The 20,268-nt window shown below is 37.7% G+C and overlaps 1 protein-coding gene across 1 annotated transcript; it reads right to left on the bottom strand.

Annotated features, from left to right (window-relative positions):
• Positions 1 to 15,828: 15,828 nt before the first annotated feature.
• LOC124630033 (lipase member H-like) lies at positions 15,829 to 19,281 on the bottom strand. Its single transcript, XM_047163738.1, has 5 exons — positions 19,242 to 19,281; positions 18,951 to 19,122; positions 18,032 to 18,429; positions 17,287 to 17,490; positions 15,829 to 16,411 (listed from the first exon to the last, which is right to left on the bottom strand). Exons 1-5 carry the CDS (start codon positions 19,279 to 19,281, stop codon positions 16,194 to 16,196), a joined length of 1,032 nt encoding a protein of 343 aa, XP_047019694.1. The 3' UTR covers positions 15,829 to 16,193.
• Positions 19,282 to 20,268: the final 987 nt, after the last annotated feature.

Here is a 20,268-nt window from a genome sequence, read left to right as displayed (position 1 = left end):
AGTGGATGTGGCCTTCGCACTCAGCGTCGTCCACTCCAAAACGTCGCTGTCTCATGTTCATTCCCTGAGCTTGAAGGGTTTAACAGGAGCGCAAGTATTACAAAACACCCTATTCCTGGCTCATACGCAAGAAGAGAAATCTTTTTTTATTAGCCAGGGATACGGGTCCGGTGAAGGGTCGCGTACCTTAACCATTTACGAGGCTCAGGGACTGACATACGACAACGTCGTCATCATAAACACTAAGTCCAGGAGGCTCCAAATTCAAGACCGCGTCTCTCACGCGGTAGTCCCTAGTCGCTAGCGGGAAATGAGACCAATCCCCAATCCGTTCCTGTCCCATAATCTTGTGAAACTAGTCCATGCGTATAGTGTTAAGTATTGTGTAATAATAATATATACATAAATACGTGGTGGACTCACATAGTCTTAAGACTAGAAGTCAGTAGACATAAGTTTTTGTGAGGCCAAGACGGCGAAAATTATAATTAAGTAAAAAATGAAAATAAAAGCGCGGACCCCCAAGTCTGCGGTAAGGTTTTATTAATAAAAAAATAAAAAACTTTAGCGCATTTACAATCGTGAAAAAAACTGTTATTTTCATTTTTCAATTAACCCATGTATTTATACACAAAACAATCATAAGCACTAAATAAAAAACTAAACAATACTAATAAAACTCAACAACAGTAACAACGAAAACTTTTGTAACCGACTACGCTCAAGACAATATTATAGACGAGTAAGAAACAGTTATGAAAAATTGTAAATGATTCCAAGCTTTCAAGGTCAAAATCTATTCCCCTTCTCCTATGTAGTTTAAAATAATTTGATTTAAAACCCTTTGAAAACCCCGAAAAACCCTTTCAAAGGGTTATCTACTTCAATTGGATATCATACATGAGCCGGTAACATCTTGTACTAGTTAACTTATTGAAAGGGTTACCCTAACGTTAGGGTTTTGAAAAGGTTAACACTACCAAGAGATAACACTTTTATTGACTGCAGCCATATAACCTGTAACACTTTCGAAAGAATTAACTTATATTCGGGGTTGTACGGTCCCTGCGCGTGTGGCGTGGCGTCTCGCAGCGCGTTGGACGTTTTTTCTGCTTACGGTGGGGCGGCGCGTGAAGCGGCACGCATCATCGCACGCGTAAACACAAACTAATAGCAATATACGACCATGTTCATAGAGAAGCGAGGCGGGAAGCGTGGCGGTGTCCGCGGCGGTGCCCGCGGCGAATCCTCTAGCGTGTAGCGAAGCACGCGGCGCACGCTCGCCTCGATCAAATCGACTAGTTTTATGTTGGCGAGAGATGGGAGCCATATTGTAATATATAATAACTAACTTTTTAACATTGAATTTTCTTCTAAAAAAAAGTCGATCATATCATACTCCATTGCACGGTGACTACGTCTGTGTTGCACGATTTCTAAATAAGACTGTCAGAAGATTCCGCCTCGGACATAGCTTCATCGAGAATTGCCGCTGAGTGCGCCGCCGCGATAAACGCCGCGTGGGACGCGTCGGTGCAATCCGCGGGCTCGGCCGCAAAAAACATCCTAATTCAAACAAACGCGTCTAAAATCGCTTCTCCGTAAATGCACTCATACAACGCCATATATTTGAATTCAGTGCGGGCCGCGCCGCTCAACGCAACGCGCGACGCCCCGCGTCTCCGTAAATGAGGCCTTAAAGTATGCAGTTTGGGGTTTAGATTTTCACGTTTACACAAACCTTGTATGTGTCTGCAACATGTTGCCAAGTATCAATGATGTTCTGTTAGTAATTAAAAAGTTATAGGATAATTTACCATGAATAGATCACTGTTTACAAAGCCGTCGAATATCACGACGTTCTAAAGGAATTGCATGGTAAAATGTATGCCAATAATTAGTTTAATCATTCAACTATTCACTTGCAAAATTTCATGTCATTAAATTCAGTAATTAAAGACAGACAATAAATTATAATACTGACGAAGCATCGAAAACCTACATAATCCGACCAAGTTCGGATAGCTATAAAAAAGCGGCCGTGCCATTATCTTAGAAACGTTCTTAACTTGGAAGGTTAGTATTTATTATTATGGTACAGTCGCGTACACATTGTTTGATCCACTAAAGTTGCAAAGTGGAACGCTCGTGCATGCCTAGTTCATTGGTTAAATAGTCTAATAAGCTACAATATGATAAATATTTACCTAAACAGTAGGTAGTACCTACTTACATGTGGTAATTATTTCATTTCCCTAAGGGGTCCATAGTTAGAATCCTGATCCTTGAAATCTTCAATAGAAATTAGCCGTATGAATATTATTTGTCTTAAATTAAGAATATATCTAGATTAAATCTCAAGTCTCAAACGCATACTTATATAAAGTACCTACGTATTAGTACCTACTTTCTGTCATCTATACATATAATAAAATGATAAGAAAGTCAAAACTGTACATTGAATATTTTTTTTAAAGAATACTTGGGGGGTGATCCATAATCGATTCTGAACCCAAATATGTAGTTTTTAGAATTTTTGTCTGTATGTTTGTCCCGGATAAACTCAAAAAGTACTGCATGGATTTAAATAAAATTTTGCATGACTATTACCTGGGGGCCGGGTCAACACATAGGCTATATATTATCACGCTATCACCTACGGGGGTTGAGCAATGAGTTATTAAATAAACGAAATTGGAAATTTTATATTGCTCACGCAGACGAAGTCGCGGGCTACAGCTAGTAGTCAAATACATTAAAAAAGTAGGTGTAGAAAACTTATAAATTATATCGAAACAACAATTGTGTTATCACCTGTAGGTACCAATTCAGTACCGGTATTATAATGTAAATTTTGGGATGTTACCTAAAGATATAGCACGGCCGCTTTTTTATAGCTATCCGAACTTGGTCGGATTATGTAGGTTTTCGATGCTTCGTCAGTATTATAATTGTCTTTCTTTAATTACTGAATTTAATGACATGAAATTTTGCAAGTGAATAGTTGAATGATTAAACTAGTTATTGGCATACATTTTACCATGCAATTCCTTTAGAATTTCGTGATATTCGACTGCTTTGTAAACAGTGATCTATTCATGGTAAATTATCCTATAACTTTTTAATTACTAACGGAACATCATTGATACTTGGAAACATGTTGCAGACACTTACAAGGTTTCTTTAAACGTGAAAATCTAGACCCCAAACTGCATACTTTAAGAACTAACTGCCACACTCAGAGTCAGTTAATGGTTACTTAAGTGGCTCCTTAGTATAGATTTAAAAAAGCTCACTCTCAGAGACAGTTAATGATCCGTTACCATCCCTTACTGCCACACTCAGAATGGATACTTAAATTAGTCCTAATGAGTCCTTAACTAATTATCATTAAATCTGTTAATGAAAGATACATCCCAGAGACGAAATTTAAGGGTTCATTAGTTAATGACAGCTTTAAGTATCCATAGGGCAGAGTATCGTCAAATTGTCTTTGATAATGCTTATCGATAAACGAAAGGTGTAGCCGCACCTTAAAATGTGAAATTATTAAGTAGCAAAAACTGTTATTTAAATACATTAAAACCTTGTATATCAACAATAGAAATAAGAATTTGTTAATTTCGGGATCGTTTTTACGTAAAAACACCTATTTTCATGTAAATGATATAGAGTACATGGAAACTTTTTTCTGGTATCACTGTCAATATTGTACTGTCAGTGTCAAGGTTACGTTTAAAATTCTTGTTCCGTTAACCGTCAAGAAAGAAAAGTGTGTGGAAAAGTGTGATAAGCTCTGAAATAAATAGCTTTATCTTAACATATTATCATGGTAAGTTTCGTTTCTATGTACATTAGTAGCTGCACATATGTATTTGAAGAATTTAACTTGTGTTTGTTTCATTTTAGGAGTCTTCAGGAACAAGAGCCCCACGCAAACGTGTGGCTAATTTCACGGCGGACGAAAAAGCTTTGTTAGCACAATTAGTTAAAAAGAGACCAATCGTGGAATCTTAAATAACAGATGGCAAGTCAGTCGCCAAGAAACTAGCAGCATGGGATAGTATAACACAGGAGTTCAATCAGGAATCAATCACCAACTTCCAGACTACGGGCTGCTTTGTGAAAGTTTAAGAAAACCCAAAAAGCGATTTCGGCCCTACCCGGGAATCGAACCCGAGACCTCGAGCGCAGCAGCCGCGCTTGCGACCACTAGATCAACGAGGAAGTCAAATAAACTTTGTACTACATAATTGGCCTCTTGTTCAACAATTAAAAAAGTATTCCTCTTATTTTACGGATTTTTATTTATTAAAAATTATATTATGAGAAAAATCTATCAACTATAGATTGTCGCACCAAAAATCCATTGCTGTTGGTTGTGCTTTCACGCCTTTCACTCAGGACAACATCATCATTCTCAATATGAGGAGATTCCCAGTTCTTTGGAATCAAATCATCAACCTGTAAAGAAATATTATGCAGTGTCGCACAAGCACATATAACAGCCACAACTGTATCCATCTTAATGCCCATGCCAAGTTGGAGACAAGGAAACCTTCTTTTCCAAATGCCAAAGCATCTTTCCACAGTATTCCACATTATATTTTATTTGGCTTCTGTTGTAGTTTTCTTGTGCAGTTGAATTTGGTGATAAAAACGGTGTCAGTAGCACATTGCTAACTGCATACCCGCTGTCCCCTAAAATTATCCCTTTTAACACACCAGTATTCAGTCTTTGTTTACTTGCACTGCTGTTATAAATAAAACTATCATGGGTACTGCCAGGCCACCGGGCTACTAGATCATAAAATTCCAAGTTTGTCCCAGTGACTGCTTGGACATTGATAGAAAAATACCCTTTTATATTCCTATAGACTTCTAATGTTACTCCTCCTGGGCTTCTTATTTGGCCCCACTACTCTAAACCTTCTGGTATAGTCTGAAAAATCAGTAAAGTCAAGCAAATCACTCATCTTTACTTTATTGTTAAAACACTTCTATTCCTGAGACTTTAAAATATTTTATTTACTTTTATAACCTTAAACATAAATGTCAAAATCAATCATTAGAAAGTTAAGTAAAGGTTTTGCCATACTTAACTTTAATTGTCATTAAGGGATGGTAACGGATCATTAATTGTCTCTGAGAGTGAGATTTTTTAAATCTATACTAAGGAGCCACTTAACTGCCACACTCAGAATGGATACTTAAATTAGTCCTAACGAGTCCTTAACTAATTATCATTAAATCTGTTAATGAACGATACATCCCAGAGACGAAATTTAAGGGTTCATTAGTTAATGACAGCTTTAAGTATCCGTAGGGCAGAGTATCGTCAAATTGTCTTTGATAAATGCTTATCGATAAACGAAAGATGTAGCCGCACCTTAAAATGTGAAATTATTAAGTAGCAAAAACTGTTATTTAAATACATTAAAACCTTGTATATCAACAATAGAAATAAGAATTTGTTAATTTCGGCAACGTTTTTACGTAAAAACACCTATTTTCATGTAAATGATATAAAGTACATGGAAACTTTTTTCTGGTATCACTGTCAATATTGTACTGTCAGTGTCAAGGTTACGTTTAAAATTCTTGTTCCGTTAACCGTCACGAAAGAAAAGTGTGTGGAAAAGTGTGATAAGCTCTGAAATAAATAGCTTTATCTTAACATATTATCATGGTAAGTTTTGTTTCTATGTACATTAGTAGCTGCACATATGTATTTGAAGAATTTAACTTGTGCTTGTTTCATTTTAGGAGTCTTCAGGAACAAGAGCCCCACGCAAACGTGTGGCTAATTTCACGGCGGACGAAAAAGCTTTGTTAGCACAATTAGATAAAAAGAGACCAATCGTGGAATCTAAAATAACAGATGGCAAGTCAGTCGCCAAGAAACAAGCAGCATGGGATAGTATAAATCAGGAATCAATCACCAACTTCCAGACTACGGGCTGCTTTGTGAAAGTTTAAGAAAACCCTCGAGAGACCTCGAGCACAGCAGCCGCGCTTGCGACCACTAGACCAACAAGGCAGTCAAATAAACTTTGTACTACATAATTGTTCAACAATTAAAAAAGTATTCGTCTTATTTTATGGATTTTTATTTATTAAAAATTATATTATGAGAAAAACCTATCAACTATAGATGGTCGCACCAAAAATCCATTGCTGTTGGTTGTGCTTTCACGCCTTTCACTCATAAGGATAACATCATTATTCTCAATATGAGGAGATTCCCAGTTCATTGGAACCAAATCATCAACCTGTAAAGAAATATTATGCAGTGTCGCACAAGCACATATAACAGCCACAACTGTATCCATCTATGCCCATTCCAAGTTGGAGACAAGGAAACCTTCTTTTCCAAATGCCAAAGCGTCTTTCCACAGTATTCCACATTATATTTTATTTGGCTTCTGTTGTAGTTTTCTTGTGCAGTTGAATTTGGTGATAAAAACGGCGCCAGTAGCACATTGCTAACTGCATACCCGCTGTCCCCTAAAGTTATCCCTTTTAACACACCAGTATTCAGTCTTTGTTTAATTGCACTGCTGTTATAAATAAAACTATCATGGGTACTGCCCGGGCTACTAGATCATAACATTCCAAGTTTGTCCCAGTGACTGCTTGAACATTGATAGAAAAATACCCTTTTATATTCCTATAGACTTCTAATGTTACTCCTCCTGGGCTTCTTATTTGGCCCCACTACTCTAAACCTTCTGGTATAGTCTACAAAATCAATAAAGTCAAGCAAATCACTCATCTTTACTTTATTGTTAAAACATTCCTATTCCTGAGACTTTTTAAAATATTTTATTTACTTTTATAACCTTAAACATAAATGTCAAAATCAATCATTAGAAAGTTAAGTAAAGGTTTTGCTGTACTTAACTTTAATTGTCATTAAGGGATGCTAACGGATCATTAATTGTCTCTGAGAGTGAGCTTTTTTAAATCTATACTAAGGAGCCACTTAAGTAACCATTAACTGACTCTGAGTGTGGCAGTTAATGACAATTAAAGTTAAGTAAAGCAAAACCTTTACTTAACTTTCTAATGATTGATTTTGACATTTATGTTTAAGGTTATAAAAGTAAATAAAATATTTTAAAAAGTCTCAGGAATAGGAATGTTTTAACAATAAAGTAAAGATGAGTGATTTGCTTGACTTTATTGATTTTGTAGACTATACCAGAAGGTTTAGAGTAGTGGGGCCAAATAAGAAGCCCAGGAGGAGTAACATTAGAAGTCTATAGGAATATAAAAGGGTATTTTTCTATCAATGTTCAAGCAGTCACTGGGACAAACTTGGCATTTTATGATCTAGTAGCCCGGTGGCCTGGCAGTACCCATGATAGTTTTATTTTTAACAGCAGTGCAAGTAAACAAAGACCGAATACTAGTGTGTTAAAAGGGATGATTTTAGGGGACAGCGGGTATGCAGTTAGCAATGTGCTACTTGTAGTGTACTGTATTATCACCGATATCTGTCGTCTCGTTGTCGCATAGACGCGGAGAGTGCACACTATACTCTATGGCCAGTTGGCGGGAAACCGGGAGAGTATGTGGCACGGGAGTAAGACGTTATGTGGGCAAGCGAGCCGATATCCTAATTATCGGATGGTAATTACAGAGACACAGGTAGGGCGAACACTACATTTGGCGACGAGTGAAAATATGATATTGGCGGCGTGTCTGTAAGTAGCGAACATTATTTCTTTTGAATTGAAAAGAAAGGAAGGGGCAGGTATGGTAAGTTCAGTTTGCGGATTAGAAGTCCCCCTAAACAGCCGAAATCTGAACAAATTGGCCGTCTGTCCAAAGAACGTGCAAGTTAAAGTTTCTAGTAAGGATGCTAGTATGGTATCCAGTCACCGACTCGACTATAAATTATTGTATGAGACTAAAGAATCTCACACCAGTGCTCATGTCTAGGTTTTACTTGGAAAGTTTAATTGTGTGTTCTTTGAAGCATATAAATTTTCTGTGCTGGTGGTTTGGATAATATAAGCTTCCAAACCTAGCTTCCCTCCCAGAGTCTAGTTAACTACTTACTTGCTACATTGTTCTGGTACCAACTTACTTCAAGAGACTTGCTTACAATATAGTGGATATTACAAGAACAAACTGGTGGTTTTGTACCTTTAGTCAACTGTTCTATAAATGACAAACATGTGCTAGGTATTTAGTTAAACAAATAGCACATTGAAGGACCATTGTAAGTTGGACTATGTATGTTGAAGTACTTACCCAGCTATACTGGTATGTATGCACATATGTACAACATTCCAACCCGTCAACGCTTCCAGTGGGTTGCCTATCTAGTTAATGTTAATTATAACGGTTGCTCAGTCACCCTGAATATAATTCTAATCCTTTTAATTTAGTTTGTTTTGCAGTATTAAAGAGGTTGTTATGTTACAACAGAGATATCTCGGAAGATGCAGAACAGGAAAACAGTACCAAACAGCAATATTAGATGGAAAATGTGGATCAAAACTTTTGGTATTCAATAGATAGAATCTTTGGTAAACATCCTAACTCATAATCCTAATTTGAGTATTTTAGGTGAATATGAAACTCGACCAAAAGTTTAAGGAACTAAGCAATGGAGCATTTTTGTACTTTAATTAATTCCCATTAAGATTTGTTGGGACAATGCTGCTTTATTTACCTAACTGGGGTTTCACATCTGTGACAAAATCTTAAAAGAATGAAACATGGAAGGAGTTTCAATATAGATACTTACTCTGGGTACTGTCTAATGATTTAGATTTCATAATTTGGTGATTGCTTGTGCTTCTAAAATATAACCTTCAAGATTCAGGCTTGAGTGGATTTTAATTGGTATCACAATTGACTGACATTGGTGCAGTTTAACAGAGTAGCCCTCATTGTAATATTGCTATTTATTTGTAAATTATACTTTACAGTATTGCAGTGCCCAACAAGAATTATAAGTGTAAACTAAATAAACTTACATAGAAAGTTGTTGGGAGAATAACATAACCAAGACATGAAATAGAATCCATTTATTGATTTGAGATTAATACATCTATCTTTTGAAGTAGGTACAATGTGTAGCCTTCTCAGTTGTTGGATACAAATGTTCTTGGCATACTGATTGTTGTTGTTGCTTTGCCACCCACTTGTGAAACCTGGAGATGCCTGCTGACCGAACAGTTTTTTGAAATTTTCAAAGCAGCGGCACCGAGCTGCCTGGGTCCTGTGGCACCTGCATTTTATCTGCGGCGCTTGGTTGTTCACTAAGTAGGTACCTACTTCATAGGTTCTAGGTTTCTATTCGGCGTTGCTGGGCGCATGAATTGGGAATCCTGCGGCCAATCTATAGGTGGACGGACGTTGTAGAGGGGTCGGCGATCGTTTCTACAGGGGGAATTGTGCATCGACGGGAGCGCTGTTTGTGAGTTGCTGTTCACTTTGATGAAAGGAGGAGGAACGGTAGTTGAGAGTCTCTATTGATGGATTCTATTCTATGTTAAGGTGTTTGTTTGTGTTTTGTAGTTTCACTGAATGTCACAGCTACAGATTACAAAGCTGATGACATCTGTCAAAGCGCGTTTCGTTGCACGACGTAGTTGTTAACTAAAATCCTAAAAAGCTGATAAGTTAAACGTAACTATATATAAAGCAACGGCTTTACAGGTGCCTACGTTGTAATCGTAACGTACACATAGCACTAAAGTTAAATTTGTAGAATTGCGCCCCTGGACACTCATTGATGTAGAACGCTCGAAGCTTAGGTATATCAGAATTCTTTTAGAGAGTGTATCTGCAGAAGCATGCAAGTGCCAGTGCTGATCCATACGGTTGAAAACCGGATTACTTGTTGCAATGCTGAGATAAGGAATTAAGCTTTGAAATATTCCACTCTCAATTAATAAAAGGAAACTGTTACCAAAATTAGTTGAGTTTGATTCATATTATGCTTTAAGCATTTGCTATTAATTTCATTTGTAATAATTTAAATAATTTTGCAATGGGGTGTCAAATTAAATGTGAACGGTGGCTGGTCCAAGCGATCTGTAACTATGTAAACATGATTGCTAGGTAGGTTGGTTCCGAGTCTAATAGGAATACCTACCTTTACTTAACACATTAGTAGTGCACTAAACTGTTAGTGCTCTGTTGTCATCGAGATTAAATGTAATTCCCCTAGTAGTACAATTTTTAGAATAGTTAACGATACAACATGAGTAAACGAGATATCTTTTCCGTCAGGAGAGCTGCGTTTCGACCGTTTAAGTTTTAAACATTGTATAATAGGTATACTGGCACTTAGACACGTTGAAAAGCAGATTGGAAATACAAAGGTATTTCATTTGTAGACACAATTTACCACTTAGGTACAACCGTATAAATTATTGTGTTATGTTGTTATCAATAAAAAAAAAACTTCTGAAATATTAAATTAAATTCTACTTTTAGTCATTATGTATGTGTAAGTACTGGCAGAAATCTGCTAGTTCACGAGCCCACTGCGGAAGTCAACCGGGTACGTACGTTTGTGTGATCATAATTACTATGTATTTATGTACCTACATGTTTGAAAAACTAGAGATACTAAATAGTAGAACTATTATATTTGTATTCGTAAAGCTTTGCGAGGCACGTTCCACTGTTGCTAACAATAAGGTCCGTGAGAAATCGTAAAGTTGCGCGAAAGTATTAAATAGTAGAACTATTATATTTATATTCGTAAAGCTTTGCGAGGCACGTTCCACTGTTGCTAACAGTAAGGTCCGTGAGAAATCGTAAAGTTGCGCGAAAGTATTAAATAGTAGAACTATTATATTTATATTCGTAAAGCTTTGCGAGGCACGTTCCACTGTTGCTAACAGTAAGGTCCGTGAGAAATCGTAAGGTTGCGCGAAAGTATTAGATAGTAGAACTATCATATGTACCTATAGACCTATATGCCTGAGAGGCGAGAACTTGTACAGCTTTACGAGGTGCGACCTGCAAGGTTCGCGAGGATTCGTATATGTTGTGTGCAAGTCTTGTACAGCTTTACGAGGTGCGACCTGCAAGGTTCGCGAGGATTCGTATATGTTGTGTGCAAGTCTTGTACAGCTTTACGAGGTGCGACCTGCAAGGTTCGCGAGGATTCGTATATGTTGTGTGCAAGTCTTGTACAGCTTTACGAGGTGCGACCTGCAAGGTTCGCGAGGATTCGTATATGTTGTGTGCAAGTCTTGTACAGCTTTACGAGGTGTGAACAGCAAGGTTCGCGAGGATTCGTATATGTTGTGTGCAAGTCTTGTACAGCTTTACGAGGTGCGAACAGCAAGGTTCGCGAGGATTCGTATATGTTGTGTGCAAGTATAAAATGGCAGGGCCTGGCATGGACTTGAAAGTCACGTTCCACTGTCGTGGAGTCCTTGAGTAACACTCAAAGGTTTGCTTTAAACGGCGCGGCGGTAACTTGTTGGTAAGGTTATTGAAAGTGGTAATGGTAAGGTAATGTGTGAGTAAAAGGTAAAGGTAATAATTTCCATAAATCGTCAGTGTAAAACGATTCGACTGTAGTGACATTTCAAAGTTGTCCGGTTGTTTATAAAACACTAGCAAACGCTACGCTAGTAAAATGCACGTAAAAGTCATTACGGGGCTTTAATCGCAAGTACGAAGCGTCAGGAAAAACTTCATTTCATCATTATTGTTTCAACTCTGAAGCTAGAAATAAAATTCTTACATTGGGACAATGCATTCTGAAACTGTTTTTCAAGTAAGTGAAGTAAAATTATTCAGTCAAAGCCCGACAAGGACAAAGGCAATACTTAGTCATTTGAAGGAAAAGGGAAAGGAGTAGGTAGCTAGAGTAAAATGTGAGGAAACCACTGGGAGTATGAAGATTTATTATATTCCATTAATAGGCAGGTACAGTTTGGTTTTATCTATTTTTATATTCATTTTGATTTTGCCGCTAGTGGATCTCAAGTGTTCGTAATTGTTTCGAGCATGAGATACCTACCTGAATATGTCATTGCCTAGATATATAAGTAGATGATTTCGATAATAAACTGTTTGAATCGGACCAAGCAAGATGAGTGCTCGTTGGCTGAACGTGCAGCAATATTTGAGACTGTTTGATTCCACATGGACTAACAGGCGGGATATCGGTGTCCATCGACTGATCACCAGACTGGTTATTGATGTCGGCAAAGTGACGGAGTTTAATTTGCTTTTACTAAACAAAGGAAGGGATGTAGTGTACTGTATTATCACCGATATCTGTCGTCTCGTTGTCGCATAGACGCGGAGAGTGCACACTATACTCTATGGCCAGTTGGCGGGAAACCGGGAGAGTATGTGGCACGGGAGTAAGACGTTATGTGGGCAAGCGAGCCGATATCCTAATTATCGGATGGTAATTACAGAGACACAGGTAGGGCGAACACTACACTACTGACACCGTTTTTATCACCAAATTCAACTGCACAAGAAAACTACAACAGAAGCCAAATAAAATATAATGTGGAATACTGTGGAAAGATGCTTTGGCATTTGGAAAAGAAGGTTTCCTTGTCTCCAACTTGGCATGGGCATTAAGATGGATATTATGTGCTTGTGCGACACTGCATAATATTTCTTTACAGGTTGATTTGGTTCCAATGAACTGGGAATCTCTTCATATTGAGAATGATGATGTTGTCCTGATGAGTGAAAGGCCTGAAAGCACAACCAACAGCAATGGATTTTTGGTGCGACAATCTATAGTTGATAGGTTTTTCTCATAATATAATTTTTAATAAATAAAAATCCATAAAATAAGAGGAATACTTTTTTAATTGTTGAACAAGAGGCCAATTATGAAGTACAAAGATTTATTTGACTGCTTCATTGGTCATGTGGTCGCAAGCGCGGCTGCTGTGCTCGAGGTCTCGGGCCGAAATCGCTATTTGGGTTTTCTTAAACTTTCACAAAGCAGCCCGTAGTCTGGAAGTTGGTGATTGATTCCTGATTGAACTCCTGTGTTATACTATCCCATGCTGCTTGTTTCTTGGCGACTGACTTGCCTTCTGTTATTTAAGATTCCACGATTGGTCTCTTTTTAACTAATTGTGCTAACAAAGCTTTTTCGTCCGCCGTGAAATTAGCCACACGTTTGCGTGGGGCTCTTGTTCCCGAAGACTCCTAAAATGAAACAAGCACAAGTTAAATTCTTCAAATACATATGTGCAGCTACTAATGTACATAGAAACGAAACTTACCATGATAATATGTTAAGATAAAGCTATTTATTTCAAAGTTTATCACACTTTTCTTTCCTGACGGTTAACGGAACAAGAATTTTAAACGTAACCTTGACACTGACAGTACAATATTGACAGTGATACCAGAAAAAAGTTCCCATGTACTTTATATCATTTACATGAAAATAGGTGTTTTTACGTAAAAACGATCCCGAAATTAACAAATTCTTATTTCTATTGTTAATAAACAAGGTTTTAATGTATTTAAATAACAGTTTTTGCTACTTAATAATTTCACATTTTAAGGTGCGGCTACACCTTTCGTTTATCGATAAGCATTATCAAAGACAATTTGACGATACTCTGCCCTACGGATACTTAAAGCTGTCATTATATAACTAATAAACCCTTAAATTTCGACTCTGGGATGTATCGTTCATTAACAGATTTAATGACAATTAGTTAAGGACTCATTAGGACTAATTTAAGTATCCATTCTGAGTGTGGCAGTATGACCTAATAAGTCTATTTTACGTTTATATTTTTATCTTTTAAACCCTACGACTTTTTCTTAATCTGTTTTTTAAACAAAAATAAACAAATTCAAAACAACGTATGTAAAAATCGACAGCTCTCTATGTAAGCGCTTTATATGAAAACTAGCTAATGACCAAACGTTCGCGTAGCGGAAACTTGAATTTCTCCGAAGTTTATGCATGCACTGATTTCATTCATACATAAATAATTATACACAAATACACACTAATTTTTGGACACATCTCTTTTCTTCTAAAGTCTATGGATTAAAAAAAGTTCCGCCAGGACAACGTTCGCCCAGCGGAATCAGTTTTTGGTGAATTTCTCCACAATGGCTGCATACACAAATTTTTATTTACCATACACAATTATAGAACGTCTTACACTAATTATCTGCATAATTAAAATCTTTAAATTCAACAACATTCCGCTGCGCGAACGCACACCGTCATCCTCCTCTTCTTCAAGGATATCAATTAGCACTTCGACTAGAAGGAACGGACGAACAAAATCGACTAATTTCAAGACAATACCGCGCGCGGCTTACGAAATTCGTCGGCCGCGCGCGACTGTCGCGGGCCTCGGCAGCGGTGCCATACATTTTCAAAGGTTGACTATTGTCGCGCGCGGCCGACGACTGTCGTAGTCCGCGCGCGGCTGCGTCAGAATTCTACCTTAAATCTTCATTTATTTTTCGAGAGTCGCCCTCGATTTCACAGAATTTCTGTCATTAGATCCTGGGGCCCGATTCTCCTAATTTTACTTAAGCGACATACGATTCACATTCGACTGAGATCCAATCCCGACTCAATTACTATTGAAGCGTATCTGGCATTCCGCTATTTTTTCTCTGAAATAAACGTTTTTATCCTTTTCTGTCATTCAATAATGAATCATTTTGTCTGCAAATGATTTACGATTGCAATATAATTGTAGAGCAAACCATCGTATAGACCAAAATCACCAAAATAGCAGACCAACCGCAAACCAATCGAATGTCGTTGGAGTACGATTGGTCTTATAATTAGTAGTAGCAGAATGCCCGATATGGTTAAATCTGCTATTGCATCATATTGCGATTCAATTTCTATTCGATTTTGACATTATTAACTTAGGAGAATCGGGCCCCTGATCTGATGACAATGGAACCAAACGGCAAGAATACTCTGTTATATAAAGTAATAATGGGAAGTAAGTCATTGTTGCTCCTAAACTAGCTAGGTAAAATACAAATCTTCCTCATCTTGTAATATGCAAGCAAAATCTTTTCTTTCGTTATTCTGATTTTATCTCGATGTGGTCAGTTCATATTAGGTAAAGATGTAGCATAGGTAGGTATGGGTAAAAAATGCTATTACGCATGTCATGCAAATCTATGGCATCCAGTCCCCACCGGCGATTGCTCGCCTCACCGCAGGCCCCTCATGCATCCCCCCAGTGGGGAGGGAAGTCGTGGTGGCCTAGTGGGCAAAGAACCAACCTGTCGAGTACGAGGGCGCGGGTTCGATTCCAGGTCAGGCAAGTACCAATGCAACTTTTCTAAGTTTGTACCTATGTACTTTCTAAGTATATCTTAGACACCAATTACTGTGTTTCGGATTGTACGTTAAACTAGGTCCCGGCTGTCATTGAACATCCTTGGCAGTAGTTACGGGTAGTCAGAAGCCAGTAAGTCTGACACTAGTCTAACCAAGGGGTATTGGGTTGCCCAGGTAACTGGGTTGAGGAGGTCAGATAGGGCAGTCGCTCCTTGTAAAGCACTGGTACTCAGCTACATCCGGTTAGACTGGAAGCCGACCCCAACACAGTTGGGAAAAAGGAAAAAGGCTCGGAAGAAGATTCTTTATATTCATTTAACCCCCTATTTTCGGGTACTTTTCTAACAAACTGTTTTAGTAGTAGATAGTGTAATAAATTGACGATCATATCTATTTTTATTAAAAAAAAAGTTTATTTCCAAAAAAGAATAAGTACAGTTTGCAATATTAACATTGGCTCCAAACTAGCAAGCCTGTATCTTGGGTACCAATTAAGAGGGTTTACCAAAGACGTACCTAGCAAGATGACTTATAACTAAAAGCTAATACAATTTAAGAAATCTACTAAATAGGAATAAAATATGACAATCAGAAACGAAGTTCAGAAACAAAATTTATAACTAATATCTAATAACAAAAAGAGATCTATTAAGGTGAAATAAAATATGACCAAAATAAAGAAAGAACTAATAGCAAATTGAGCTCGTTTCAAATGGACTATAGCTAGAGACTTTGCCACGTAAGCTTTACGGCCTATTTAGTTTATTGGTAGCCGAACCCGATAGTGATTCCTACGATTCGGTCATTAATTTGTAGTAAGAGTTCCTAGTCAAACATCAACTATGCTACTACTTACTTAACATCTAAACATCTCCGCTTTGAACAGATTCTAATTGTCACCTCTGGCGAACTCAGGTTCGCTATTCGTATGAAGATAATAATCGCCTCTAATATTTGTTGAAACCGGGTAACCCATTAGAGTAGAGTTTTCTGTACATTCGCCGTTTTCAAATTTCTTCCAATTTTCGCAAGGATATGATACAAAAGGGGTCTTTGAGTCGATAGATTCGGCAAAAAATAACGTTGAGCGTCCGTGACTGCAGCCCTCTGAAAATTAATACAAACGCATTATAATTTACCTACAGTTCAGTTTCCCACCAGCCACCTAGTGGTCCACGCGCCATTTATGCGTTGCGGGCTAACGACAAACGCGATTCGGTGACGCTACATAATCGAAGAGGAGTTCGCGCCAGTTAACTTTGCCATTTCATCTCAATTCTTGTTAAAAATATTTTGGACTATTGTAAAGTCAATAGTAACCTTCGGACGAGCAAAGATAGTGTATGAATAAATGCACAGGGGGTAAAATAGCCAACTTCAGAAATATAAAGTTAAACTGGCGCGCACTGTAGTGAGCATGCCCATGCAAGTCCACAGAATACTAGCCAGCCGCAGGAGTCGAGCCGGTGCAGAGGTTAGGTTGGGTATATAACGAGTTATGAAACGATCTACATATGTCTTTGTCAATATACCTACCGAATGACGTATCTAATAAGTAGGTAAGTTTTAATAGGACTGTTACTGTTACAGCCTTTTTATCGTCCCACTGCTGGGCACAGGCCTCCTCTCACATGGAGAAGGATTGAGCATTAATCACCACGCTTGCTCAATGCGGGTTGGTGATTTCAGACTTTATAGTCCAGGTTTCCTCAAGATGTTTTCCTTCACCTTTTTATCAGCCATTGGTGTCTAAGTATACTTAGAAAGTACATACAAACTTAGAAAAGTTGCATTGATACTTGCCTGACCCTGGAATCGAACCCACACCCTCATACTCGAAAGGTTGGTTCTTTACCCACTAGGCCACCACGACTTTTTTTCACTAGGACAATTATATTAAATTGAAAATAATGCGTACCGTAAAATCAGTCAGGTACATACTTTTATACTTACCTAACTGATCACGCTTCAGTCGCACTCACCTATGACTTGTTGCGCTCCATCGCAGCCCGGTTGTTTAGCCTGACCGTTGTTTGGATAGAAATCAGCATGACCGTGACTTTTCCGGTACCCATAAACTCCACCACATGAATGAATGATGTCTACGAACTCGGCATCGCTTTTTTCCAACCGATAATCTTGAGGCATCAACGGAAGCTCAAAGAGAGGTCGGGCGGGATCTAATCCTGTCGGTCATTAACATTAACTGGGGCCCGATTCTCTTAAGTTAATATTGTCAAAATCGAATAGAAATTGAATCGCAATATGATTGCAATAGCAGTTTTAACCTTATCGGGCATTCTGCTACTAATATAAGACCAATCGTATTCCAATGACATTCGATTGGTTTGCGATTGGTCTGCTATTTTTTTGATTTTGGTCTATACGGTAGTTTGCTGTACAATCATTTTGCAATCGTAAATCATTTGCAGACAAAATGATTCATTATTGAATGACAGAAAAGGATAAAAACGTTTATTTCAAAGAAAAAATAGCGGACTGCCACATACGCTTCAATCGTAATCGAGTCGGGATTGGATCTCAGTCGAACCGAGTCGAACGTGAATCGTATGTCGCTTAAGTAAAATTAGGAGAATCGGCACCTGTACTTATTCTTATTTGGCTATGTTGATTGAATTAACGATTACACAACATTCGGATATCGTGCGGCGCCGGAGTTTGACAACTCACTCATACGAAATGTCTCAATTTAACGTTTATACTCACCAGTGATTCTGTTTATTCTTTGCGTTGAGAATAAACCTGTATATCCCATTACATGGGAACCTAAACTGTGTCCCACTAAATGTATAACCCTGCCATTCAATCCATAAGTTTTTGAAATGGTGTCTAACATTTTTGCTGTTCTTTTCCCTACGTATCTCGTGCTAAAAGCTGACCATGGATAGGCTGGGTTCTTCGCTAGTTCGCTCCAGTCTATGGTGATCACGTTAAAATCTGATTTTCTTAAGAAAGCATCCTTAATTTCCTGGAGCCACTCCGTCTTCTCGTTCGAGAACCACCCATGTGTCACTACCTTAATCTCATTGGATGAATTAAAGTATTGGCTTGAAAATGGTTGATTTTCTTCGGGTATAAATAATTGTTCTGGGTCAGTGTTACGTCTAGAAATAGTACTTTGTGTTACACCAAGTAAGACATACCTACGTATATCGGGTGTGTCGTTCATAATCACATTAAATGAAATGCGTTAATATACTGGTAATATATGTCGATTAACACAAACAAAAAAGAAAAATACGTAAAAATAAAAAAATGAATTTTTCGAACAAAGTAAATAGAATAAAAATGTGCGAAAATTAGGACACCATATAAAAGTCAGTCATCACAAACAACTGAAATTCTCCCTTGAAAACTGACAGCTGTCAACTGATCAAAACATTCAATACTCCTAACTTTATCTCTGCTTTACACATGATGTTGTAAATTATAAAAACTAAAAATGACTCCTGTGGTTAAACCACTGAATAGATTAGGTTATTTTTTTTACAAATCGCCATAGAATATCATAAAGTATATGCGATACGATTTAATGTGATTGTGAACGACACACCCTGTATAGTTCTTTACGTTCAGCTTCCTTAAGAAGTAGAGGGAAATATGAAATTAGAGTCGGGAAAAATACCTGGTGTACAGATAAAAGTAAGCTTCTCCAAAAAGCATGCCGCGTGTCTCCTGGGGTAGAGTAGAGAAGTTCATAGTATGAGTGTTGCCTTCATCGTCGTAAAAATATATCCATTCGTCTCCGTACTCGGGCCCTTGTTCATTTTCATATGGGAGGGCATAGGTCGATGAGCCTGTAACGTATTGTTACGTAGGCGCATCTTAATTGAGTATTGAAATCAAGTAGGCACAACTGAGAAAAATTTTATTTCTTACTATGTAGATTTCAAAGAGTAAGCAGGTTAATATTTACCCAATAGGCAGAGGAATACGTCAAACAGTCTGGAAAACATTTCGTCGCTTTGCGTGCGTTAGCAGCGTCTTCTACTTATGAGAATAGCCTATGGGCTATGGCAATGCATCCAGGAAATGTCGGTGCTTTCTTATCAATGGACTTGTTGGAATTTTTATCTTTATTCATTACTTTGATGATAAAACAAGCAAGTTTTTTGTATGATAAGCCTGCTTTGTGGTAGGTACTTACTTTCCTAATATAGAGTAGAGTTCTAACTGGTTTATAATCTTACGAATACAAGACAGGGGCCCGATTCTCCTAATTTTACTTAAGCGACATACGATTCACGTTTGACTGCGATCCAATCACGACTCGATTATGATTGAAGCGTATGTGGCATTCCGCTATTTTTTTTTTCTTTGATATAAACGTTTTTATCCTTTTCTGTCATTTAATAATGAATCAATTTGTCTGCAAATGATTTACCATTGCAATATGATTGTAGAGCAAACTAGCAGACCAATCGCAAACCAATCGAATGTCGTTGGAATACGATTGGTCTTATATTAGTAGCAGAATGCCCGATATGGTTAAAACTGCTATTGCGATCATATTGCAATTTGATTTTGACATTATTAATTTAGGAGAATCGGGCTCCAGGTTTATTTCACTACGTTCTATTGCTGCGTGTCTACTAGCATCTTCTCATATAGAGAAAGCCCATGCTTCTTTTAAGCAGCGCCAGCACCTTGGCTGTTTAAGGCGGGTTAGCAGGCCTCTTCGTGTTTTTTTATCTTGTATCCCTACATAGTTACTGTGGAGTGCATCCGTAGTACCTACTTTGTTGTCTACTTTTGAATAAATATTGCAATACATAGGTACATACTACTAAGAGCCACCTATGGCACATAATAAACACTACCTACTCACAAAAACTTGAGGATATTTGTGCATGGTCGATTATAATCTTAAGTGATTTTCATAAAATCCTTAAGAAAATCAAACCGCTGTGATGCGTTTTTCTTAGTGTTCCGAAGCTTTAAAC

This window comes from Helicoverpa zea, chromosome 4 (genome assembly GCF_022581195.2).
Source record: "Helicoverpa zea isolate HzStark_Cry1AcR chromosome 4, ilHelZeax1.1, whole genome shotgun sequence".
NCBI lineage: Eukaryota > Metazoa > Arthropoda > Insecta > Lepidoptera > Noctuidae > Helicoverpa > Helicoverpa zea.
The sequence above is the reverse complement of the archived record's forward strand: the minus strand, read 5'-3'. Positions and strand labels throughout refer to the sequence as shown.